Below are 24,485 nucleotides of genomic sequence, written 5' to 3'. Positions count from 1 at the left end.
TGCCTTGCATACATCCATGCCGACGGTCTGTCCGCGCTTTACTGCACTCTGTGTGTGCGTGCACAAGATGGCGACAAACGGCCTGTTTTTATTCATTTAGATTAAACAAAACCAATTTCTTTAAAAATATTTTAATATAGCTCAAATCCAAACATTTCATTACAAGTCAGAAAGTAAAGTCATCTCCAATAAAGGCCTCTTTCACAGGTTCAATATGTCCATGTTCAGCAAAAATAAGAACCTCGTCTTCAACCTTAATATAAGTTACCAAGGGAAAACAGCTTCACAAGGAGCTGTTCAACCACAGCAATAACTCTTATTTGATACAGCATTGACTAAATTGTCAGTGTGCGTTATATAGCATTACATCTTACAGCATGTTGGATTAAGTAAGTAACAGTAAAGGGTCATCGATGTCAACATCAGTACTGTTGACTGCCAGAGTGCCTTATTGATACTTTCACAGACAGGATCCCTTACAAATTTAACACATAACATTTAGTTTATACCATAAACCAGCCTTACAACTGAGTATCTATTTTATTTAGGCTATTTTTAATTTGACACACTAAGGAAAAGCCTCTGTAGTTGCATGCATCTGCTACCTTTAAAGCACAGCGTGACATACAGTTGCATAGATCTGAACAGTCCAGCTTCTACTGTTTTTAACGATCATTGCACCAATGCATGAAATTGCTAGAAACAATACATAAAGGCAGATCTGATGGGTTTATCAGCAGGAGAACAGCAGTCTGAGTAGAGTGATTGTCAGTGAACAGCAGCTTTTTTCTGATTCTATACAGGTTTAGAGTTTTGACAATATGAAGGATATGCAGTGAAGAAGAGTGAATATAGACAGTGTCCAGTTTGTCCACCGGAGAACATCCCTGTCAAAGCAAATCAACCTAAAGTCTTCTAAAGATAAAGGAGTTTCTTTGCTGGTCAGCAGTTGGAAATTCACAATTAGTGTACAACAACTTTGGTTTTGAAAATCAAGTTAAGTCAGCATAAAACCGATGATATACTGCACAGGTTACAGCCGGCCTTTTCACCAATCGCTAAAGCGGAGTCGGTTGAAGGCCTCTTTAATGTCCTCGTTGGATTTTGTAGTCCCGTCGCCAAAACGGAGTACTTTGCTGTCGGGAACGTCCTGCTTCAGCTTGCGCTTGCTGAGAACCACGGTGCCTTCGGCTCCCTCCTCCTTAGGACCTATCAGCAGGATGTAGGCAGCATGGCGCCCACGCTCCATCAGCGTGGCTACAATGAAAATATATAAGTTACCCAAAAATAAATTTAAAAAAACACTGCTCAATCTGATTTCCTTGTGTTGTTTCTTAAAAATAATTATTGTTGGTCCAGGTTCAACATCGCAAGTGACCAATCACGTTGCTTGGATTTTTTATTCCAAGGCGCAAAACTATGTCATCAACATGTGATTGGTCACTTGCAATGTTAAACCTGGACCAACATTAATTAAGATAATCCAGGTATAACACCAACACGGGGTGTTGTTATAAAGATACACCCTGGAAATACATCGTACCAGTAATACCTTTGCTAGAACAAGAGGTACCTTTAAATGCTATAATGTGGTCTACGACATTAGTGGACTCGAGGACAGCATTCGAATAGAGAGGATGCAGCATGTAAGAGCGTCGTTCACTTGTTACTGGTTCCTGAAAGGAAAACATTGCAGCTGTCAGGGAGCAGTTTTGTTTGTGAGAAACGTGTAAAATGATCATATTCATAAAGGTAGTGTACTTACAGATGAGTTTGACTCTGAGGGCATCAAGCCCCAAAACATGAAGACTGAGAAGTAGTTGGTGGTGTCGATGGAAACGGGTCTCGGGGAATTAGGACTGGCCAAGAGCTGGACTTCCCACAGCACACCGCCAGTCTTCCCATCCAGGATTATTATCTACATTTAAAACCAAAGTGGTCTAGTTTTTCTATGATTCACACTGATCACCTCATGCCAGCAGTCAGGCATCGAAATAAAGCTGTTTGTCACGTTTTCAATTTAACTTACCCTCTTTGTGTTGTTGCCAATATCCTCCTCAATGACAACATCTATTAAACCATCTTTGTTAAAATGACCAAAAGAGGGTTCACTGAAAAAAATAAAGAGAAAAGGCTGTTTTTCCACCCAGCGAGTCCTAGTTAATAACAACAAATGGTTTACTTTGATATTTATTTTGCTCTCCCACAAAAATGACCAGAATTTAATACTGAATGTAGGGCTGCTCAATTAATCGAATTTTAATCACGATTACGATCTGGGCTTTCAACGATCATTAAAAATGACTGAGCCGATTATTAGCCCCTCCCTCATTTATCCGCGACACCTTAAAGGCCAGTCCGTGAAAATATTGTCGGGCATAAACCGTCCGTGGCGCAAAAAAGGTTGGAGACCGCTGATTAAGAGGACCCGAGGGAAGCTCGGAAAGCTAAGCAGAAGTTATTTGGAGAGGAGAGTGACTGCTGTTGGTTGAAAAGAGTTTAAAAAAAAAAACTTCAGTGGTGTTGCACACTATTTTATATTATTTTTTAAAGTCATTGTTAACCCTTTAAAGCCGGTCAGAGCAGCACGCTCCGTTTTGCGTAACTATTTTTAAATCCCTGTAGAACCTGAACCGTGTAAGCTAGCGCAATAATTTGTTTTGCATATGAAACCGGAGGAGTTGTACTTACATCTGATGCCATCAGCTTGTCCTCGGTCACGGTTTCGTTCCACATATAGCTTTGCAAAAATTGCATAAAAAGCGCTTGCAGGAACAAAAACATAATATTCCAGAAACACGCTTTGCCGTTCCTATCAGCTGTTCGTAACACTTCCCACAGTGAAATGATGCACATGCTGTTTTCTTTGCAAATTTGCATCATAGGATTGTTTTTTGTTTTTCCTGCAGTATATAAAAATTGCTGTATCTCCAAAATAAAACTATGAAGACACTCAAAATAAATTTCCTGTGGTGGGAAACTATTTTTTGCAACTTTTTTTGTATTTAAAGTTTTGAGGGATAAGCCTCTTAAACTTCTCCAAGTAGAAATATATGTAAACAAAACAAAAGCGATTTTCAATTTTTTTTGTAGTTTATTGCACTTTTTTGCAATTTATGTAATTACTATGCACTTAATGCATACATATTATTAAAATATGGGCTATAACAGTTGTATTGATGTATAGCAACTTGAAATGCTCCCACAAATGGCACTACAGCATGTAAAAATAAATAAATAATATAAGCTCTGGTGGACTTGGTTCTATAGTAGGTCTTAAAGGGTTAAATAAATATCGTCAAATAATCGTGATCTCAATTTCAGTGAAAATAATCGTGATTATCATTTTTGCCATAATCGAGCAGCCCTAACTGAATGTTTGAGATTGTTGGTTTTTGTTGTGTTTTAACACAATCTGACTTCTGAGCAAATATATTATTTTAATGAGATGTATAAATTATTTAGTGGATATGGACATGTCTACAGTACATTTAGGGACTATTTTTCCAGGTCTATAAATGATATAGCTTTACCATCCATGCATCCACACTCACACATTTATAATCACCAATGAGCCTAAGTCCACAAACTGCATGTCTTTGTACTGTAGGAGGAAGGCAGAGTACCCACACAAACATGGGGAGAACATGCAAACTTCACACAGATAGGCCTCGGCCAGATGTTGGATTTGAACCCAGGACCTTCTTGCTGTGAGGCAAGTGCTGCACAGCTATGACTGCAGCTCACCAGGGGAAAAATAAATAAATAAAATAAAGATGTTTTTTGTTTCTGTAATTACTTAATAGCCTAACTTTTTTTAGGTGAAGTATTAAATTTAGAATCACAAATGTTAGTGTATCTGTAAACACTGATTATGTTATTGCACTAATGCATGCCATGTATTCATTATGGTAGGAAAGATGTAGGTAAGTGCTCTTGTTGTTTTTCTTCCCTTTCTGTATCCATGGCATTATGGAATTTGTCCAGCAATCTCAACGGTATCGACCTTGTAAGCACTCTGTACTGAGGTATTAATTAAGCTGCTGTGCTGTGTAACTAAGCACTTTCCTCTTATTCTATGCACATGAAATCTAAAGCATACACAGTGGGTTTACCTGAGGACTGAGCTGGTGTTGAATCTCCACAGTAGCTCCAAATGTTTGCCATCAAGCAATGCCACCTCCTTCCCAGCCACAACCAGCAGGTTGGATGAATCATCCGTTTCATCGGTTTTCAGCATTCGACTCACTTCAGACCTATAAAGCAGAAACAAATAGCAAGTCTCAGGGTAAAAATCCCCATGACAACAGGCGGTTTTGTAGAAGTGATAATCAAAGTTCCTTCTTACTTGTAGATGGGTACAAGGCCGTCTGTGCCACTGGCATTTCTCTCCAGGTGTTGGTCCTTCTTCAGACCCATATCCATCCCTGCTTTAGCCTTGGCAGCGATCTTCCACAGTGCCCAGCCATACAGCCCAGTGTCTACGAGTAAATACACTCACTCACTCAATAATTCCCTTTCCTGTCCTAGAATCAACAACAGGAAGAAAACTAAAAGCTGACGAATCTTTTGAAAAGTGAGTAAAGATGAAATATTACACTAAATGACCCTCACTGTAAGAACTGTTGTTAAAAAATGCAGCAAGGTTAATATCAGGTAATATCAATATTTAACAAACATCTCTATGATAACGTTTCTTTTACTGAAGCGTTTGATGCACACCTGAACCCTAACCAAATCTCTTTGACCCACCTCCTTTGTAGACATCTAATACCTGCGGGTAATTTTCTTTGGGTCCATAAGTTATTATTAATCAGAACATATGACTTTATTCAACTTTTAAATAAGTTGTTACAGGACAAAGATTCACATAATCTTTTAAGCCTAGACTAAAGGTGATCCTATAAAAGGTATAACAGTGCAGCTGTTATTATTCAGCTTTTGTTATGACTAAGCATTAAAAAAAAATCTGTAACAGTTTGAGTTTTGCAACTGTACTTGGATAAAATGCAACACTTATCATTGAGAACCTGCTCAACCGGTTTGCCTGCAGAGTAACTGTCACGGATGATTTCATACACAAACCTTTTTGCAGTAGTACGTAGTAAGAACCTTTCTCAGTGCGGTGCAGAAGATGACTGGCTGTCTCTGTGGAATCGAGAACCACCGTAGTGCCGATTTGGTCACCCGTCTTCCCTGAGAGCAATACCAGCTGAGTCTGCAGATATGACAGGAGACACTGAGACTGGGACGATTCCATTTTTGCTTTAATATTATCATTAATATCAACACTTTCAATGGGGAGCATTTCCATATTTGAGTCTTGTTACAGCAAGAGAAAAACATAATAAAATATACCAAAAACCAAGAAACAGAATAATATAACTCTTAACTTCACCTTTACCTGTGTGTTATCAGATGCCACCAGAGCCACATCACCAACTTTGTCCCCATCCAGATCTGGGACACTGAGAACGGGCGCAGAGCTGCGCAGCCCAGTAGGCTGAGACTGTTGCCAGATTTTCGTACCTGAGACAACCACACCACACAGTAACAACGTAGGTTACAAAAGACATCTTTCTTGACCTAAAACGGATCTTTAGAAGTTAAAATTGCTTTACTTCCTTTCTTTAACTAGACTTCAGGAACACTACATTAAATGGTATGTCAGTAATTTGTTGCCGCTAACAAATTGGAAATGGGTACAATTTTTTTCTTAGCCAGTAAAATCCCCATTTCTCTTCCTCTTAATTAAATAAAGGATTTGATTTGCCACTACTTGCATTGAGTTTGTTTTTTCACTAACCTGTACGTTTGTCGATGGCTGTGAGTTTGTCAGAATGGGACAGCAGACAGTCCCAGGTTCTGCCCGTTTCTCTTTCGAGGCCACACTGGGCCCAGTGGAAGTCGGGTTCCAGCGGACAGTCCCACAGGTTCTCTCCATGTGTGCCATCCAGTGCCAACACAAACACGCATGGTGAGGATAGACCTGGAAAACCCACAGTTTTTCTAAACAAACATAACACACAATGGGTGTATTGTATTTTCATAAACAGAGGATCAGTCTCTACCTTTATCAGCACATGATCTGTTCTGTGTCACTTCTGTGGTTTTGAGAATAAACAGGACATCCATCACCTTGTCTTCATTTGCATGTTCAAAAGCTAAGAAGTTGTAGGTTGCTGTGGTGAAGAAAAGAGAAAGTAGTGCCTAATTATCTCGCAACTATAACACTGTCAAGCAGTGAAATTGCACTCACCTGCTCCAGGGAATGAACTGTTCCAGGTAACGAGATATTGTGGCCTCACGGGACAGGGGATGATGAAGGAGAAGGCAAACACGATGGTGAGGCAAAGGAACAAGGACAAGAAAAAGACTGCAGTTCGCCAATGAGACAGTTTGGAAAAACCCAACTCCTTGCAGCTCTTTCTCTTCAGCTCTGTTGCTGATGGTACTGTTCCTGCCTCTGCACCATCTTCTCCTGTCTTCAGAGGGTCGCCCTCAGTGGCTTGGTCTGTGGTCTCCATCACTGCCTTAACGCATTACTGGCCCACTGACCTGCCTAAAAGGAGAAAAGAGATTATGGTAAACACTTACGTAAATACATACCACTGCAAATACAAATAGTCATATACAGTTCCAGTGTGGAGCGGATTATAAACCTGCATGTGTCAAAGTAACCATACAAAACTCGCTGGCATTCACAGATACACTCTGTGGGAAATAATACTGGAGGCAGCAGTGTCTAGCAGTCCAGCTATTTCTGCTGCATCAACCTTTGTGAATCTCTGCTTATTCAGATGTGCCAGCACAGATCCAGACGCTTCTCAGCACAAAAAGAGCAGACCCATAATAAACATCGCTCAGGATTGCACACCATATTATTTGTTCTGCAGCAACAGGCTTATTACTCACACGTAAAAAAAGAAAAAGAAAGATAAGGGCGTGTGCTACAAACTTCCTTATGTATATTACAAACAGACTCGCACAAAATTATTTTACCCCCCGAGACCGTGCCGTGAAAGTCTTTTCTTCGCCTTAGTCAGTTCCGGATAGCTATCTATATTAACGAGATTAGGTATTAAAAAAAGTTTACCCTCAACACCTGGGTGGATTAGTTTGCTAACTTGTTGAACGAAGGCCAGCCCCGAAAAAAGGGACTGTGTGTAATATTACCACAGAAAGCGGCCCTCGATTTGAGGTTAATTCAATAGTTTAAGCAGATACAGATAAGGTTTTTCTTACTTTAACTCTGCACCGCCGACTCCTGCGTTCTTTGGTGCGGCTAACTTTAGATAGCAGGCCTGACACAGGCTAACAAAACTGCCTGTCAACCTCAATTGCGTAAACAAATCACAGGCAAGCCCACCGTCCTAAAAGGTTCGCGTACCCCGAATTTGTCTGACAGGTAGCGCTACACATTGAAAATGTACACATTCAAATAATATTGAAACCTCCGAAACAACATGAACCTTAACATTAAGATTCATTTACCTAAATTTGGGTATTGCTTGTAGCAAGAGGTGCTTCAACATGATGAATGCCTATGGCGAATAGCCGTTGCCTGAAAGTCATAGCTCAGGGTCTATCAGTAAACGTGTTGTGATTGGTTGTTGTACGCGTACTTGGCCGTTTCGATTGGCACATTTAGACGGAATCTGGGGACTTCCTGGTTTAGCGAGGCTACAGAATAGTTTCGTCATTTCCCGGATATTGGACGGAAACGGGCGAGTTGAAGAAATAGAGGGAGAAGCAGCAAAAGGAGATGCTTGGATAAATAAATTCTCAAATAAGCCGATAAAACAGAGGAACCGTTTTCAAGTTGATTGACTTTTATCTAACCCCGTCGACGGAAGAACCGCAGTAATGTCTGCCCAAGCTCAAATGAGAGCTTTGCTCGACCAGCTGATGGGAACAGCGAGGGACGGTGAGTTGCTGTAGCATGCTAGCCGAGCTAGCTAGCCAAGATGGAGCCACTGCTGAGGCTGGCTTGTGTTGGCGTGTGATGGACAGAGCTGCATGAATGGATGTACTGCAGAGGGCTGTGGGACAAAGTAACGTTATATTCAGGCAGCCTGTTAAGGATTAATGAGAGGATTTAATGTTTGCATCCAACGTGGCTCATTGCAGTTTAATAGGTTGTAGTTTCCCTTTTATTACTTCTAGGATTTACTAAATTCCTAGCTTGTAATGTGCGTTGGCTAAACGTAGCTACTTGTTGTGGACTGTGAGGCGCCAAGCTAGGATGCATTGGACAGTGTACAAGAATATATTCCTGGCGTTAATTAATGTTTAGTTAATGGTAAACCAGATATCTTCTGTATCCATTTATATAGTTTAATTGGCATAATTTTAACCCTTGTGCGGTGTTCAAGGTTTTCAGTGTTTAGAAAGAGAAAAAATATTCTTCCTTCCTTCTTTGCTTACAATAACGTAACAATGGAAGCTTGCCCCATGTATATCTTGGATAACATATTTTCGGATAAAAATGTTTTTCCACCCATATTTTCTGATAGATTTTTCTTCATTACATTCTGTCACTAAAACCAGTATCACGTTTCTTCATTACTGTGCTCTTACAGGTGTTTTCCATGTATGTCAGTACTGCTTGGATTTGAGATCAAGTATCTTTGCATTAGTCGTCATGGCTGTATTGATTAAATAAAGCGTAATCTCACACCAAACAAGGGTTAAACGATAAACGGACCGTACTTTGCAGTCGGTCTTGCAGGAGTTCTAAAAACAAAATGAAACACTTTTCTAAAGGAACAAAATAATTTAGCACATATACTCGATAATAAAACACTTTCGAGATTAACTCGAGATTAGATTTTATTTAAAAAGAAACGGAGTGCAATACTGCGCTCGTTAATTTTGATTATCGCAGTTATGAGTGGACAGACGTCCTAAATGAAGTGTTTTCTTTTTTAGTAGCTTCCAGCCGTTTGGATACAAACATTAATTGGCAAATAATATAACCCGATTTAGTCCCATAGTTGGGATTAATTGGAAGTGTAATACATTATTACAGCAGCAGATTAGAATAGAATAAATAGATGCAGCATAACCTGTAACATCGGTGCTGTGCAATGTTAGAAAAACATGTATAATACACGCTTGAAGAAGCATAATTTAAATGTATGTATGTGTGTGTAAATATATCAGCTGTCAGGTCTGACTGCAGTTTCTTGCAGCCCTGCCGTTTTATAAATATTTTATCCTGACAGCTGGTTGTGTAAAATTTGAAGCTCTGAGCCTTTTTTTTTCCATTTTTTTAACAAGTTGAGCTTTAGAGTAAGAGTGAATTTGTGTGGTGAGCTTGTGGGTGTATGTGTGATGAGATATGATATCAAATTCTTCCCATACTTTTGTTGCATACAGACTGAACAATTGTGGCCCCTTTATTTTATTCATTAAGGTTCAGTGTATCTTTGCCAGCCTACATCAATCTGCAAAGGAGTTGCAGAAAAGCCTCATGTTCATCGAGCCGTGAGTCACACATAATTTTTAAAGCTGTTATGGTGAATATCCAAACAATTTGTTTGCCTTCCGGAAGTTATTGTAGCCTTTTTCTTTTTTTTTTCTTAAAAAAAAAAAATCACACAAATAGGTAAATCTTCAGTGGCACTAGTATTACTATTTGAAGTAGTATCACACAGCTTGAGCTAAGACGTCTGGTCGCGCTGAGTCCAAACGAGCAGTTTTCCATTACACGTCTGTTTTCAGAAGGCAATTTTAGCAGTCAGTCCACACACACACACAAAAAAAACTTTGCACACAGCATTTACAATCTGACTTGTGTATGACTCCCAACTTCTTACTACAGGTGTGCGCGAGAAAACTGTTCCCATTTATACTTTTCTACAGCGGGTTTAAAATTCTGCAGCTGAGGTCTTGAAGATGCAGAAGGGTACAGTATGTGGTGCAAGTCGCAGTGTGTATAACCTAAATTTTTTTCCTTGGATTTCTTTTGCATCCTTGTTTTGAATTTCCTTTGAATGTTCACAGTTATAAATAAAGGCTTGGCTGGAACATTTGATTTTAAAAATGTAAATCTATTTATAGTCGTAGTGGCCATCTTCCATTTTCTAATGAAAATGATACAGCATTAAGGTAGCAGCTGTACTTGACACGACTTAACTGAAACCTAAATTGTATTATTATAATGTTATGTTACACCGCTCCCAGCCCAATCCTTTGACCCTCATTATAGAGTGGGCGTTGAGCCTTATAAAAAGTTAACTGAGTTGAGGCTCTGATAATAACCCATTTGAGGCTTGGGTAAGGTAAGCACTAAGAATAAGAACAAAGTAACACACACATACAAAGCAACCTTTATTACTGCATTAATACATTAGTATAGTCCAGTAGAGGCACATTTACTCTACTAATGGATACCTGTAATGTTACATTAATAAAGTACAATGAAAACCCTGACAAGCAGCAATATACAAATAGCTTTTACTCATTTGGATAGGTACAAAGTATTTAAATGGAACTGTGGTATGTAGTACAATTACATTAATATGTATTGAAGCACTGGATACCTCGCCACTGTTATCGAGTATGTGAGGGCTGTCTCACTGGTTCTTCTTTTGGGCTGTTTCAGGGGATGAGACGCGGCAGAGGGTCAAGTTCACTGACGAACGAGTCTGCAAAAGTCACCTTCTCAACTGCTGCCCACATGACATCCTCTCTGGAACTGTAAGTGAGACAAACTTCAGTTCTGACCCATCCTGAAAGCTTTAAAAACTCAGTTCATTTCTAAGAGGTTGGAAAGAAATTTCAGAAAGGAAAAAAAAAGTGCTATAAGTGTCTTTAACTTTTGCAGTCTTTTTTTATTTTTTTACATTATCATTTGTTTATGTTTGAGTTTATGCAGCATAACTCATGTCTGTCTGGTTTTTTTTGGTGATAGCGCATGGACCTGGGGGAGTGCACTAAGATCCATGACCTGGCACTTCGGGCTGATTATGAAATTGCCTCCAAGGAGAGAGATCTTTTCTTTGAGCTTGATGTAAGTGAGGTTCCTTTTACTAATAATATATTAATAATATTATTAATTAATAATAATCTGGAGTGAGTGAGGGACAGGACGTGACTGAACAAACTGCTCTCCATCATGGCCCATTTCACACGCTCCACTCCACACTAACGAGGCAGCAGAACTCCTTCTCCCTTAAAATGATTTAACCCCGCTTTCAAAAAGAATGCTTCAGGAAGTCTTTTTTTTTATTTTTATACCTTCTTGCAGCTGTTTCCCTGATTTATTGTGTGCATATTATTTATTAATGCAAGTTGCACAATCTTAGACTTTTCACTTTTCTTTAACTCATTTTTATGTTTTCTTTGTTTTTTATCAATGTTGTGCATATTTAAAAAAATTGCTTTTTCTCACGGTTTAAGGCCCTAGGTGTGCGCTTGTGGCACTTTTGCTTTACAATAAACATAGTTAAAGAGTACTATTTGTATTCTTTATCGTACTGCTGTAACACAATAATTTCCCTTGTGAATGAATAAAATGTCTATCTGTCTTGCAAGTCAGCACCATTCATGCCAAAAGTGTTTTTGAAATGATGCAAGTGCAAATCAAAACATTTGTACTTGCCAAGTAGTGACTGCTGAGTGTGTTAATAAAAGGTGTTGCTCCTACAGGCAGTGGATCACCTAGAGTCTTTTATTGTGGACTGTGATCGGAGGACAGAACTGGCCAAGAAGCGCCTGGCTGAGACCCAAGAAGAGATCAGTGCAGAGGTGGCAGCAAAGGTGAATGATGCAACATTTTTATGCTTGATAAAGTCTGGCTTTCCTTATGCAACATCCAGTGAACCCTGTCAGTGTGTTTTTTCGCTCAACATAACCTGTTGTCTCTTGTGTTGGTGTGGCTGTTTTGTAGGCAGAGAAGGTGCATGAGCTAAATGAGGAAATAGGAAAGCTCCTGGCCAAGGCTGAACAGCTCGGAGCTGAGGGCAATGTGGATGAGGCTCAGAAAGTCCTGCAAGAGGTGGAGAAGGTCCGCACGAAGAAGAAGGATGCAGAGGTAAGGAGTGAGCTCTTAGAACTTCGAGCTTGTGGTGCTTTCCGTCTCTTAATTTTCTGAACTTCTGACACCTCGCTGCCTCTTTTATTCCCTCTTGAACCATTTCAGGAAGAATACAGAAACTCCATGCCAGCCTCAAGCTTTCAGCAGCAGAAGCTTCGGGTGTGTGAGGTGTGCTCTGCTTACCTTGGTCTCCATGACAACGACCGTCGTTTGGCTGACCATTTTGGCGGGAAGCTTCACCTCGGCTTCATTCAGATCAGAGAAAAACTGGACCAGCTAAAGGTGTGTATAACTTGTTTACAGCCAACTCATAAAAATATGAGTGACATGGTGCTGAATACTTGCTAGAAAGGGAGGATGATGTAAAGGCTTTAGATATGTTTGTTTTGACTTTATTTTATTTATTTATTTTTATCAGAAAACTGTGGTCGAGAAGCAAGAGAAGAGGAATCAGGAGCGCTTAAAGAGACGAGAAGAAAGGGAGAAGGAGGAAAGGATGAGGAGGAGGTGAGTGCCGATGTTAAAATCCAGATGACATTTACAGCAGTGCGTGTTTTACTGTTTAACTCTGGGGTTTTATTGTATAGGACAAGATCAAGGAGCAGAGAGCACAGAAGGTAAGGAAGCTCCCTCTTCTGTCTGTCAGTTCATTCGTTCCAGTCTTTTATGAGTCCGATTTGTTCTGTTCAAGTCAGCTAATGAAATATGCTGTCTGCTGTCTTTGCCAGGTCCCGTTCTCGTGACCGCAGAAGGAGACGCTCACGCTCTTCGTCACGAGACAGGCGCCGTTCCCGCTCACGCTCCAGGGAGAGGAGGAGACGGCATCGCAGCCGATCCCGCTCACGCAGCCGAGGACACCGTCACAGCCACGAGCAGAGCTCCAGACACAAGTAAACACAGACGAAAACCCTTATTAATCTATACTCCCGTGAAAGAGAATTGAGTAAACACATGGAGATCCGTGGGATACTGATTGCGTCGCCTAAGAACAGTCAGTGAAAATAAAAGGAAACAACAATTACATGGGCTTTTTTTCAGCCCTTTATCCAGCTTCAAGCTTGTGTTTTGGCATTTTACACATACAATCCTTCTCTTTTTTTTTCAACTGCTCTGTTGTATTTGTGTTACTAACCTGAATATCTCATATCGTTTTGTCGCTCAGGTCGTCCAGAGATCGAGAGCGCTCGTCCAGGGACCGTGACCGCTCATCCAGAGACCGGTCACGGGAGCGAGACAGAAGGGATGGTATGAACGGCAGGTCGGACTCGCGCAGGGCAGACGACAGAGACGTGGGGGACCTCTGAAGACCAAACTCCATCCATGACCACAACACCACAGCCTCCTCCCGTCTGTCCATTTATAATATCCTAATGTTAAACACTTTGCCTCGACACCCCACCCCTCTGTTTTCCCGCCTGCCTCCTTTCTTTGCTTTAGTGCAGCCAGAGTGCACACATACTATCAAGAATAGAATTGAGTTTTTTTGTTTAGTTGTTGTTGTTTTTTTCCTTTCTTTTTTTTTCTTTTTTTCTTTTTTTTCTTTTTTTTTTTTTTATAGCATCAGATACATCAGATTTTTGGGGATTTGGCAGGTTATTGGTCAGTAGTGGAGTGTACTCTTAATACCCACATCTGTAACTCGGTGACTTGTCTGTATCCAGTCCATCCCTCGTCTTGTTACTGCCCTGAAATGTGTCCACTAGAAAAGGCAAACTGATCTGCTGGACTGGAGCATAAAAATGTAACTGGTCCATGTTCTTTTTATTATTATCTGATGGTCTTTTGATAAAAAAAAAAAATCTGTCTGTAAATATATTCTAGGCTGACTAATTGTCTGAAAAAGCCTAGTCTTGTCAAGTAGTTTCTTGGTTTTTTTTTTTCCCCTCCTCATCTCCCTCCTTGAAGATTTCGTTTCGCTGTCCCAGTGCAGTTCTCGAATGTCTGTCCACATAATGGTCCTCAGTACTTAGTTCTCTAAAACCCACTTAAAGTTTTACATTCAAAGGTTTTAAAGATGTTAGCATTAGTATCCGACTTGCCTCCCTTTTTTGTCTTTTTTTTATTATCATAAGTGATCAGGTTACAGGTGACTTTCTTCAGTATAAGTGAAATCTTCTGATCTATATTGGTGGCAAGTCTCTTTATCATTTCTTTCTATCTTGATTTCTTTTTAACATACTGCAAATAAACAATATCTTTAGAATTTGTGTCAGCATGTGAAGCAGTAGGTTCAGAAATGATCAAGTTCAGATCTACTTACCTTTAAGTGAAAAATTTAAACATTTTTTTGGCCCAACTTGAACAGATTTCTTTTCCATTATGATTAAATGCAAACAGATTTTAATGGATGCACTGCTTTACCTAATGTGTGAAGTCATATCTGTTTGTTCTGCTGGAAACCTTTCTTTAAAGTCTCAATAAAAAAAAAAAGAAAAAAGCACCATTTGGAATTTAATTGTGTGTTGAATTGTGTTGACAAGGTCCTGTCATTGTTAAGATGTGATAATAATGGCTGAATTTTTACAAATGTGTATTACAAAGATAAATACATTTCATTTAAGTTAATTAGGCAGAGAAGAAGACAGCTGTTACACTAAAATGAACATGCATTACAAACGGGGCACTGCAGTGGTAAAATATTTAAAGGGGATCTCTTACACTGATTTCCATTTTTAGATTTATTGCATTCTACTGGAGAACCACTGCAAGATTCACAGCTCAGATTAATTCTTATTTTTTTATACTGGGCCTAAGTCCATCACCTCAATTCATCCTGGAACAAACCACTCTAGTTCCATTTCCCCTCTCTTTAAGCCAGCCTTCTTCTGATTGGCTGGCCCTTGCAACCAAAGGGTTTAAACAGCCCGAGCTGTGTACCTGAGGTGTGTCATATTTGCACCACTGTACAAAGCCAAGAGTAGAAAAAACATTCCATAAAAATTGGTGGAGGCCTTTGAAATCTGACCTTTTGACTCCTGGTTTACTTGTACGTGCTCCGATCGCTGTTTGAAACTGTGTCCATGTTTAATATGAGCATCCACAAAAAACACTAACTGTACATATATGGCATAAAATAAGGAAAAGCAAAATCAGTCCCCTTTAGTTTGCACGGCACCTGGTTATATTAAATTCCTACGTCTCATATTGCTGACAGAAAGCTCGGTTTTAACATCAGGTAATAATACCGTAGTGACCCTCATGCCGTGATTTAATGTTAGATAGTCAAGTCACTGCCACATGTTCGGTCTCTGGGGACGGGAAAACAGTCCTTCATGTAACGCTCTTCACAATGTGGATGCTGTTCCTCACAATGTACTGCTCTCCAGCTTCAGATCAACCTTCATTTTCTGTTTCTCCATGACTGCCTCCAGCTCTGTGGCCCTTCTGGCATCCTGTAAAAAGTAGAAATCAATTTAGACTGTGTAGCAATGAGATGAAAAGCATCAGCTGTTTACAGTAATTTGAACCTCAAGCTACTGAGTTCAGGTCATTCCATCTCAAATTACTGTGAGCCTTCTGCTCAACGCTGAAGGTTTTTGTGAAATCCATATACGTAGAATACATTTCAAGATGTTTTTAAATGGCCTGTCAGCACGTTTCCAGCATGTTTCTTTCACACAAAATATGGGACGAAGTTTGGACGTCACAAAAACTAGAGATAAACGTCGATAAAAGCCTAAAAAATGATGCTGGCCTTTCTTACCAAAATAATCCAAATACCAATGTAAAATTTGTCACACATACAAATGCATTTTTAATGTCTCTTAATCTTTTCCTGAATTATAAGACTCTTCCAGGGTAATCTGGATGGCACGTGGGACTTGAAAATAAGAATTTTGTTCTGTTTGGATTAGACTGTCTGCTGATCCGAATGTATCATATGTCCTCAGTCCAGCATGAAAGGTAAAAGATGAATGAAAATATGTTAAAAGTAAGTCATTTTAAATCACTGATTACACTCATACTTGTGTTTTTGCATCCTGCCAAAAATGATCATGTTTAGTTTTCCTAAAACCAATAAAAATGTCAATATTGAAGGCTTTGATATGGCTTCCCTTTAAAAGATATAGCTGTTCTCTTTTCGCTTACCTCTAGCAGTGATTTTTGCACAGCGAGCTGACTGTACACTCTGGCACCCTCCTCTGGAATCACAGCTTTCAGCTCTTCTTTGTTGAGAGAGAACAGCTGGGCGCCTGTCAGCACACCCAAACATGACACTGTCCTGAGGGACACAAAACATAATGGATTTCAGAGGATACTCCGGTGGAGCCGCTGCGTTCATCCATGTAATGGCAAAACGCACGTGTAGAGCCAGCATTCCCTGCTTATACACAAAACGTGGTTTATCTGGTCTGCGGTCACTTACGGTTTGCTGAAGCCCTTCCCTCTGAGCCACTCAGCCACCTCCTCTGGAGGAGAGTGGTAGTCAAGGGGGAGGGAGGTGTCAGCAGAGCGAGGGATGACGAGGGGTTTGTTCATATTGGACTTTCCATTCGTCAGTCTCTGGAGCAGCTCATCATTTACCAGCGTGACTGAAAAGTTTGGAGTTTAAAGAGGTAACGGTCACTTTCATGCTCAAATAATAATATAAATGCAGGACTCAGTGGAGGAAAGACATAGCTCAAAAGTGCATCTTAAAACATGAGAACGTGGTTTAAATCCAAAATAATGAACCCATAATTAGGTGACTTATGAGAAGCCTATCACTGTGCTTTTTTGTATCTTTTTTTTGGTTATATACTTTTTAAATAAATCTTATATTCACCTGTTAGGCAAACGTGCAAACCGCTACACTACAGAGCCACAGTCTAGGACACATAAAGTTGTAGTCCGTTACCTTTGTCATTGTCCTCAACAGCTTGCACATGCTGGTTGTATGATGGTAAGCTGCGTGGGCGCTGTGGGGAGTGGGTGGGGGTGGTTTTGGGAAGAGCAGGGGGGGTGGGTGGGGCAAGAGTGACATTCTTGGAAAGTGGAGGCGCAGCTGGAACCTGAAGGAACGTGGAGTGAAGAAAAAAATGAGTTTGCTCTGATGGAATGATCAGATGAGAGCTTGTGTGTTTCACACGTGCATGCATGTGTGTGGGTGTCTTTTTTGCCGTCTTACACTGGGGGGGTTGTTGTGGACAGGGCTCTCTATGTGAGCCATGGGCTCCAGGATGTTGAAGGGGACGAAGCCGACCTGGTTAAACCGATTGCGACACTTCCACCAGCGCTTGGATGACTCGATCACCTGTCAGACAGAGAGGGTTGCGGTCTGTAAAGTGTATCAACTGTAAAGCTGTAAAGTGTATCAACAACTGCAAATAGCTTTTGTCAAACAACGAATAACAGGACTTTTATGATGGTTCCTTGAGTGCGCCATAAAATGACTTGCTTCACTGTGTGTTACCTCCAGTGTCTCCCCCTGCTGCACTGAAAGCTCACTGCTGTTCCTGGCAATGAAGTCATAACTGCAGCAGTAGAGTCTGTCAGGCCCCGGTGGGAGTGAATTTCTGACCAAACGAGACAAAGTTTGTTTTTATTTAGTCAAGGTCAAAACAAACAACAACAACAAGAAAAACAGCAGTTCATTGATTTATGTCTTGTAGATGACTTACGTGTCATCGTTTGGTGGCTGAGGTGGTTGTTGCTGTTGTGGGAGCAAAAAAAAAAAAAATAGACAAGTGAAGACAACACAAGTTAGCACAAAATGCACAAAATATGTAGAGAAATATAATGTCAGTGTATATCTGGGTAAGGCTGACTGCATTAAAGTTTGAGAAACTAAGGTGTTATTAAAAAAACAAAGAACTAACTGTGAACCTTATACAGTTTTTAGCAGGGATGGACAGAAATGTGAGCTGACCTGTCAAAAAGCGGAAAGTGTATCTCCACTGTTTACTGTACGTAAGGTTTATTCATGCGTTAGTATCTTAAACCCCTGTGTTGTCCTTTTACACACTCATCCGTAGTTCTTGTTTCCACTGATCTACGATTAATGACTTCTAAATCACGTTATAGAAGTATTCCACACCTCTTGTTTTTCTCGAAGGGCTTCGAGTTTGTGCTGTGACTCGACCGGATCCTCCCAAACCTGCCCGTCAGGCTTCAAGGCTTCTGGCTTCCAGCCATCAAAGAACACTGGGGTGTATGGAGCTACAGGCCCACGCAGCTGAGACCTGAGAGAGCAGAACAAGTCACTGCCTTGGCCTTCAATGAGCTCAACAACCAAAACTATGATAGTTATTCAAGCAGTTTTCATTGATGGAAGTTATGACATTGGATTTTCCTCTTAAAGCTTGCTTACAATATTAAATATAATAGGTCTTATGTACATTTGACAGCTAATCCATCGGTTCCCTTTTCTTAACATGAGAAATCAATAAATCCCAAAATGCCTTAAGTGGATTTGTTATGTTTTTTATTATATAAATACTGTCACAATGGAACCTGATGGAGGGTCCTGTTAAACATCAGAAGAAAGTTTTGTCTTAAAGTAAGGGGACCCTCACCCCATGAGCTGAAACTGAGGTGCTGTGACAAAAGACCGAAGAAGACAGATAGGGATTGCTTTGTAGTCTTTCAGTCCAAGAATAAAAATATGGAACTGGATATGAGCAAAAAAACGTCCTTTTTAATCTCCTGTCTCAAAAAATCTGCTTATTTCAAAACGCAGGTAAAACAAAGGATTTCAAGAGAAACGAAGTACAAAAATATTGCCTGGTTGAAACAAAGATGTTGCTCTTCAGCAGATAAAATCTTCAGTGAACCCAAAAATGTAAAAAGGTGACACATAACTATCAACAGAGGCAAAATGCTCCCTTTCCACAGCCTCTGGCCAGAGTCGAGCTTGATACAACACCAAGACTGGAAGTTTTTAATGTGCTGCCTTTTTAGATTTCTGGAAAGTAAAACACCAGTTTCACAACTAGTAAGAGACAGACAAGCATTGATACCGACCGAGGGTGTGTCCAGTTGGGTCCCAGCGACGTCCAGAGCTGCCTCTCCTCCTCAGTCAGGGTATCTTGTAGAAGGGACACAGCAGAGCTGGTCAGGGCAGGACTGGATATGGCGGCTCCAAAAGCTGGTCCTCCTGTTGTTTTTACCATCTGTGCAACATACAGATGAGAAAAAATCAGTGTGTCTTTTATCCTTTCTTCCTCCCCTCACCCACAAGTGTTCGCAGCAGATGGCTGCACCTCCCTGAGCCTGGTTCTTAAAAGGCAGTTTTTCCTTCTTACTGTTGCCAAAGTGCTTTTTCAAAGGGGCCAAGTTATTGTTGGGGTTATATCTATATTATTATAATTTCTTTTCCTTCAATATGAAACGCATTAAGGCAGTTGTTGTTGGGATTGTTTGGCATTATATAAATTAAACTGAACTGATGTTCCCACGTCTGCTGTAATGGATCTGGCATTCAAAGTCTTAACAATCGCTGATGGTTCTAGCAAACCGCAACAACAATACCGTCCATCCTTCTGCCCGATAGCCGAACATCAAACCACAGATGTAACAACAAATGCAAAAAACTAATGGATACATCTGCACACAAAAGCCAAAGCACACAAGAAGAAGCACACACACGTCTTTGAGAGACAAGGCTGCGTGTTCCCATTCAGGTGTGTCAGTTTACACGAATCAAACACACCCTTTTCACCCTATTTGATTCATACTGGAGTGGAAAAATTAAAGCACATACTTTGAAATATTTCTTTCATTTCTGCTAACTCACAGTGTATCATCATGAGTGATGTTGATACTTTAATGAAGGGCATTGGACATTTCCATGAAATCAAAGTAAATAAATGATCATCTAAAGGCACTTGATTTCTAAAAAAGCAGCCACGAATGGCCCACCTTTTTTTCCCAGATGGAACTTACCAACGTCCTAATTTAAAACAGGCGTCGAGGGACAACAAAGTGGCCTTTCTAGTGTCGAGACAAGCTCAAATCTAAACCAAATGTTTGAGAGGTATGCACCAGCAACCCCTGCCCGCATACAAATACAGCCAAGGAAACTGCGTAGATCAAACAAATGCTGCATTTTTTGGTGATTTTCAATCAGGCCGCTGTGCAGGGAACTGCCCTGTGTAAACACTGAATAGAAGCTGTAGCTTCTGACAACATCACTTAACTACTCTGAAGACTTTCCATTATTTTGACATGACACATGCTTACAGTTCTGCACTGATGTCCACTAACATCAGGAACAAAAATGCTGCCTGATTGGGCCGTCAAGCAGAGAATGTGTCTTTTGAATCTAGGCATTTACCCCCAGTTGACTTTGCCCCCGCATGGCATTACGTGTCACACGGATTTATTCGAAGAGGTTGGTCATGCTCCCCTGCAGTGAAAGACAACACCTCATATTTACAGCATTAGCAACAACAGTTGCTGAGGTAGAGTTTATAACCCTGACTCACCATATCCAGAGGCTTGAACACATGGTGAATGAGGTCCTCTGAAGAAGGATTGGTGATGGTTGATTTCAGGCGAGCCTGAGAAATAAACAGAGGCGATGAATATGCAGCTGCCACGAGTAAGCAAATAATGAGGCTGGACTTGATGGCATACATACCAAGAGGCTGAAGCAATATTTGAATTTCTGGAAGATATCAACGAATTCCCCATCTGGTGGAGGGCGAGCCTTTGTGGCGAGTAGCTCGTCTGTTGTTTGGGAACAAAATATAACAGCAGTTGATGGATATGTTGCTTCGAACTAGAGAAACTGGAGAAATCTATGCATCTCCCTCTTACCTTCAGCGCTTTGCTTTTTACTTTTCTTCTTCTTCTTCTTTCTTTGGTTCAGCACCGTCGCAGCTTCAGCAGTCTGCTGCAGCTTGCCCATGAAGGCCTCGATTTCGTCGAAACAGTGATTAAGGATCCCCTGAGGAAAGAAGAATTGCCTTCGTTACGTGAAAAGCAGCCAAAAGTGGCGACAAAAGACACAAAAGAGATGAGCTGGCTTACCACTTCTCTCTCTGCTCGCAAGAAAGAGATATCAGGTCCGCCATTTGCTGTCGTGAAATAGAGCAAGGGACTCAGTTTATCCATGTTCATTCATCTCTGCACTTCCCAAAGCCGCCCTCTCACAAACACAAGCTGACAAAGCCATCTCTGTGCTCTGGAGAGACCTTTGCCTCGAATACCTGACGCTTCTCTCCTTTCCTCCTGCTCACTTTCCCAACCCTTCGGAATAATTCTGAAGCACTACTGAACAGGCATGCATGTGGAAAAAGAAGTCTTCTATGTTTTTTCTTACCTCTGGGTCCAGGGTAAGGTGGAGGGTTGACAGGTGGGGGATTAGGAGCATGCAGCACGGGAGGACTTGGTATGTTATAGGGGTCGAACATATCTCCTCCACTCTGAGAAAGCCTGCGGGGCGAGAGGAGAGATTCAGTGCTTCTCCCACAACACGGCACTACGGGTTAAAAGGTGATAACAGTGTTTTTGTTGATGATGGTGCAGGTGTACACTCAGCGCCAGCAAATGAGACGCCCTTCAGCAAGGGCTCAAGAAGTCATATTAACAAGCTCACATTCAATGCCGTAACAGCAGCATCCTCTTGGTAAGAGCCCCAAACAGCTCTATGAGCGCAGTGCACAACGCGGCGCCTCTAAGATTTAGCCCTTTCCCTTATAAAGAAGACATCTGATGACCTCCCCAGCACTCTTAACGATGGGTTTTGACACCTCAGTATATATCAATAAAGATGTGGTTTTATGACCAGTAGAACAGTTTCCAGGTTTTTCCAAGGGTAGCTGCGTAAACAGGGACCACTCTCACTAACTTCTAATGCAAACCCAGTCATTTTTGTCCAATAAGCAGGTCTGAAATATGCTTAGTTCAAAAAGGAGCTTTAAAGGTTACTCCCAGTAGGCTTACAAGGGCTAAAGAGTTAATCCTCCAGCCCTTATCCAACCATGAAGAAAGAGTGAACATCCTAATTTTGCATACTCGTTTCCACGCTAAACACAAACACTTTACATTAGCAAGCAATAAAAACAGTGAGTCCGCTTTGACTTTTTTATCCCCAAAAAAATACAAGTAACCTAACAGTGATGACTTCACTTTTTTAGAAATTTTAATTAAATTCTGATGTAAATACAAAAGGCTCCTGCTGTGTCTCTTACCACATGTCTCTGCCCTTCACGTGTCCTTTAAAGAGAAATGTTCTCAAAGCCAGATTATGCCCAGAGCCTTCGCCTCTGTTCCCTTTGCCTTCTCTACTCGCCGTCACAATGGCCTTGCTATCTCTGTCACACCTTCTTAAGTTATGTAGAAACCGGTAGAACGAGTCTTTTGCTTGCTCTCGCTCAGCTGTTTATACTGTTTGTCCTCCCTCTCTCTGCCTCCACACAGGTGGATGGCAACACAAAGCTGCTTTGACTCAGTGGAAAAATGTGACATAATGACAACGACGGCGAAAATCAAACTGCTTTAAATGGGATGTGGGTCTGAGTTTCCTTTTTTGTGGCTGCCAATTAAACTCCGCCCATGTGATTGTGAACACAGAAGCGTGCTCTCCCATTAAAACCGTGCCGAGAAATGCACTTTCGTGGGTGCGTGATTATGACAGTCACTGTACCTGTGGTCATCAGGGAGCAGCTTACTCTTGCTGGCGGTGGAATTCGAAACTGCCAACGTGACTTCGTCGCAGATTTGCTCTGCCTGTTTAAAATGACAAAATGTAAGTGGCATCACTGGTAAAACCTGATGCAAATAGACCCTATGACTCATCCAGGACAACACTTGGGGAAACTCCTCGCGCCGTCAGCACTCACCTTCACCGTTTCACAGTTAAAGAAGTGAATGTCTGGCTTCTTCTGATCTTCACCTTGGCAGACTAACATAAGGAGGGATGGGAAGTGTTTTTCTGTGTTAACAGCTTCACAGCGGAAGATGGATCTGAAGGCGTAGCTCTCCAGCTCGTCCTGCAAGGGCAGATAGAACTGATGGTCATTGTGGATGCAAATATGTGTGGTATTTCACAGCTGAGCACATTTAAATCTCTTCATCATCCACTGAGATGCGCCTGCCCTCACCTGACTCTGTACGTCTCTGAGATAAATGCCCCCTGCTCCCACATCCAGGTACATCTGTTGACTCCATAGCTTTTTATTTTGAGCCAGGGAGGAAAGACAGTTCTGAGCTTCCTCAACGTTCCGCACTTCCCCATTCTGCAGCGAGAACGTCAGAAGGTGCTGCAAAGTAATGAGGAAGAATGAGCACATGAGGAAAAATGCATGATAAAAAACATCACTCAAGGGAAGGCACTCACTGTGACGATATGTCGAGTGATGTTTGTCATGTTTTTTCCACTCTGTCAGCTGGAGATGTGTAAGATAAAGCAGCTTTCCTAAAAAATCACAGACCTAGAAAAGGAAGCAGAATACCAGGACCACTCAGAAACACATTCTGGACAGAGTTACGAGTGACATTTGTAGATGGAGAGAGGAATGATGGTGTTGCTTTAACAAGTTATCAGCAGCTCCTACTTCCTAAAGCTAAACAGACTTACTCACAAAAGAAATATCCTCATTCAAATGTGCCCTGCCCCTCCCCTTTTCCAGCTTATGTTTGTCTATCCCAGCTCTGCTTCAGTAACACAGGATTCTGGTGAGTGAGTGACTGAGCGAGCGAGCCACCCGACCTGTCTGGTAACAGTTCAAAGTATGATACCAACCTCTCTGTTTCTCAGTGACCACTGAACAAGCGTCACCGGCATCAAAGACAGCAAACACTTGGTATAACTCACATGGTGTCACTTAAAAACTCTGCCCACAAAAAAAATATCACTTAACCTCACATTTATGAGCACTCAGTGCCAGCCTGGTCTTGCACGAACATATAGTGTGGCATTTCAAAATGAACACTGGGACAGTGCGGTAAGCATGATGATTTGTGCACAAACTATAAGTTAAAGTACTGTTTTAAATCAAGGAAACATTTCTACATCTAAACAAAGCTTTACTTTGCATCCATCCAATATGTTTTTACAAAATATATTCTATGTGCGCAACTTAACTGTATAGATTTGACAGAAAGAGCTGTGGTCTTGTTGATGTTAGGTAAGAAGAGTAACACAATCATGCCAGGTTAAGTCAGAATTAAGTCAAGTGTCCATGGTGCTTTTGATTTTAGTACATTTTCATAAGCAAACCTTCAAAATCTGATCACAAATACTGAATTACTGGTAAATGTTTGGTTACACCTTCATAAATTACTATGAGTATCCAAGAAACCTATACAACATACAATAAAATGACTTACCATACTCATCTAAATGTATTTGAGAGTCAAATAATCAAAGACCTGAGATGTCAGAGACTGGAAATAGATGTCAAATCAGCTTACCGTAACTTAGTATACTTCCAGTGCCTGGATCTTGAGGTTAGCAGAAACCAAAACCTGTCTCGAGCCTTAGTGTGACTAGAGGTATCTTACTCACCCTGAGGTA

At 41.0% G+C, this 24,485-nt stretch overlaps 3 protein-coding genes across 7 annotated transcripts; 1 reads left to right on the top strand and 2 right to left on the bottom strand.

Moving 5' to 3' along the window:
* Window positions 1-115: 115 nt before the first annotated feature.
* Window positions 116-7,554, bottom strand: fam234a (family with sequence similarity 234 member A). Of its 4 annotated transcripts, none has more exons than XM_026178865.2 (12): window positions 7,495-7,554; window positions 6,260-6,562; window positions 6,072-6,182; window positions 5,807-5,989; window positions 5,399-5,529; window positions 5,086-5,218; window positions 4,349-4,481; window positions 4,116-4,256; window positions 2,030-2,111; window positions 1,766-1,918; window positions 1,574-1,676; window positions 116-1,257 (listed from the first exon to the last, which is right to left on the bottom strand). In XM_026178865.2, exons 2-12 carry the CDS (start codon window positions 6,525-6,527, stop codon window positions 1,049-1,051), a joined length of 1,647 nt encoding a protein of 548 aa, XP_026034650.2. In that variant the 5' UTR covers window positions 6,528-6,562; window positions 7,495-7,554; the 3' UTR covers window positions 116-1,048. The 4 variants fall into 4 exon arrangements, with proteins under 4 accessions (XP_026034650.2, XP_026034649.2, XP_026034653.2 ...); XM_026178864.2 differs by having other exon boundaries at window positions 7,246-7,551; XM_026178868.2 differs by having other exon boundaries at window positions 5,405-5,529; window positions 7,246-7,551.
* A 148-nt stretch (window positions 7,555-7,702) lies between these two features.
* On the top strand, window positions 7,703-14,483 carry luc7l (LUC7-like (S. cerevisiae)). Of its 2 annotated transcripts, XM_026178870.2 has the most exons (11): window positions 7,720-7,927; window positions 9,419-9,489; window positions 10,610-10,704; window positions 10,919-11,017; window positions 11,656-11,766; window positions 11,897-12,040; window positions 12,149-12,325; window positions 12,462-12,550; window positions 12,631-12,660; window positions 12,772-12,933; window positions 13,206-14,483. In XM_026178870.2, the coding sequence occupies exons 4-11, from the start codon at window positions 10,922-10,924 to the stop codon at window positions 13,345-13,347; spliced, it is 951 nt and encodes a 316-aa protein (XP_026034655.1). In that variant the 5' UTR covers window positions 7,720-7,927; window positions 9,419-9,489; window positions 10,610-10,704; window positions 10,919-10,921; the 3' UTR covers window positions 13,348-14,483. The 2 variants fall into 2 exon arrangements, with proteins under 2 accessions (XP_026034654.1, XP_026034655.1); XM_026178869.2 differs by lacking the exon at window positions 9,419-9,489 and having other exon boundaries at window positions 7,703-7,927.
* On the bottom strand, window positions 14,482-24,482 carry LOC113028522 (epidermal growth factor receptor kinase substrate 8-like protein 1). The gene is made up of 19 exons (XM_026178860.2): window positions 24,383-24,482; window positions 23,307-23,400; window positions 23,071-23,229; window positions 22,810-22,959; window positions 22,614-22,696; window positions 21,288-21,400; window positions 20,996-21,042; window positions 20,783-20,912; window positions 20,604-20,692; window positions 20,449-20,523; window positions 18,986-19,134; window positions 18,060-18,204; window positions 17,644-17,675; window positions 17,436-17,538; window positions 17,151-17,276; window positions 16,881-17,034; window positions 16,410-16,575; window positions 16,133-16,265; window positions 14,482-15,435 (listed from the first exon to the last, which is right to left on the bottom strand). Exons 2-19 carry the CDS (start codon window positions 23,334-23,336, stop codon window positions 15,349-15,351), a joined length of 1,971 nt encoding a protein of 656 aa, XP_026034645.2. The 5' UTR covers window positions 23,337-23,400; window positions 24,383-24,482; the 3' UTR covers window positions 14,482-15,348.
* Between the last annotated feature and the right edge of the window lie 3 nt (window positions 24,483-24,485).

This window comes from Astatotilapia calliptera, chromosome 8 (assembly GCF_964374335.1).
Source record: "Astatotilapia calliptera chromosome 8, fAstCal68.1, whole genome shotgun sequence".
Lineage (NCBI taxonomy): Eukaryota > Metazoa > Chordata > Actinopteri > Cichliformes > Cichlidae > Astatotilapia > Astatotilapia calliptera.
Note: the sequence above shows the minus strand (reverse complement) of the source record. Positions and strands in the feature narration are given on the sequence as shown.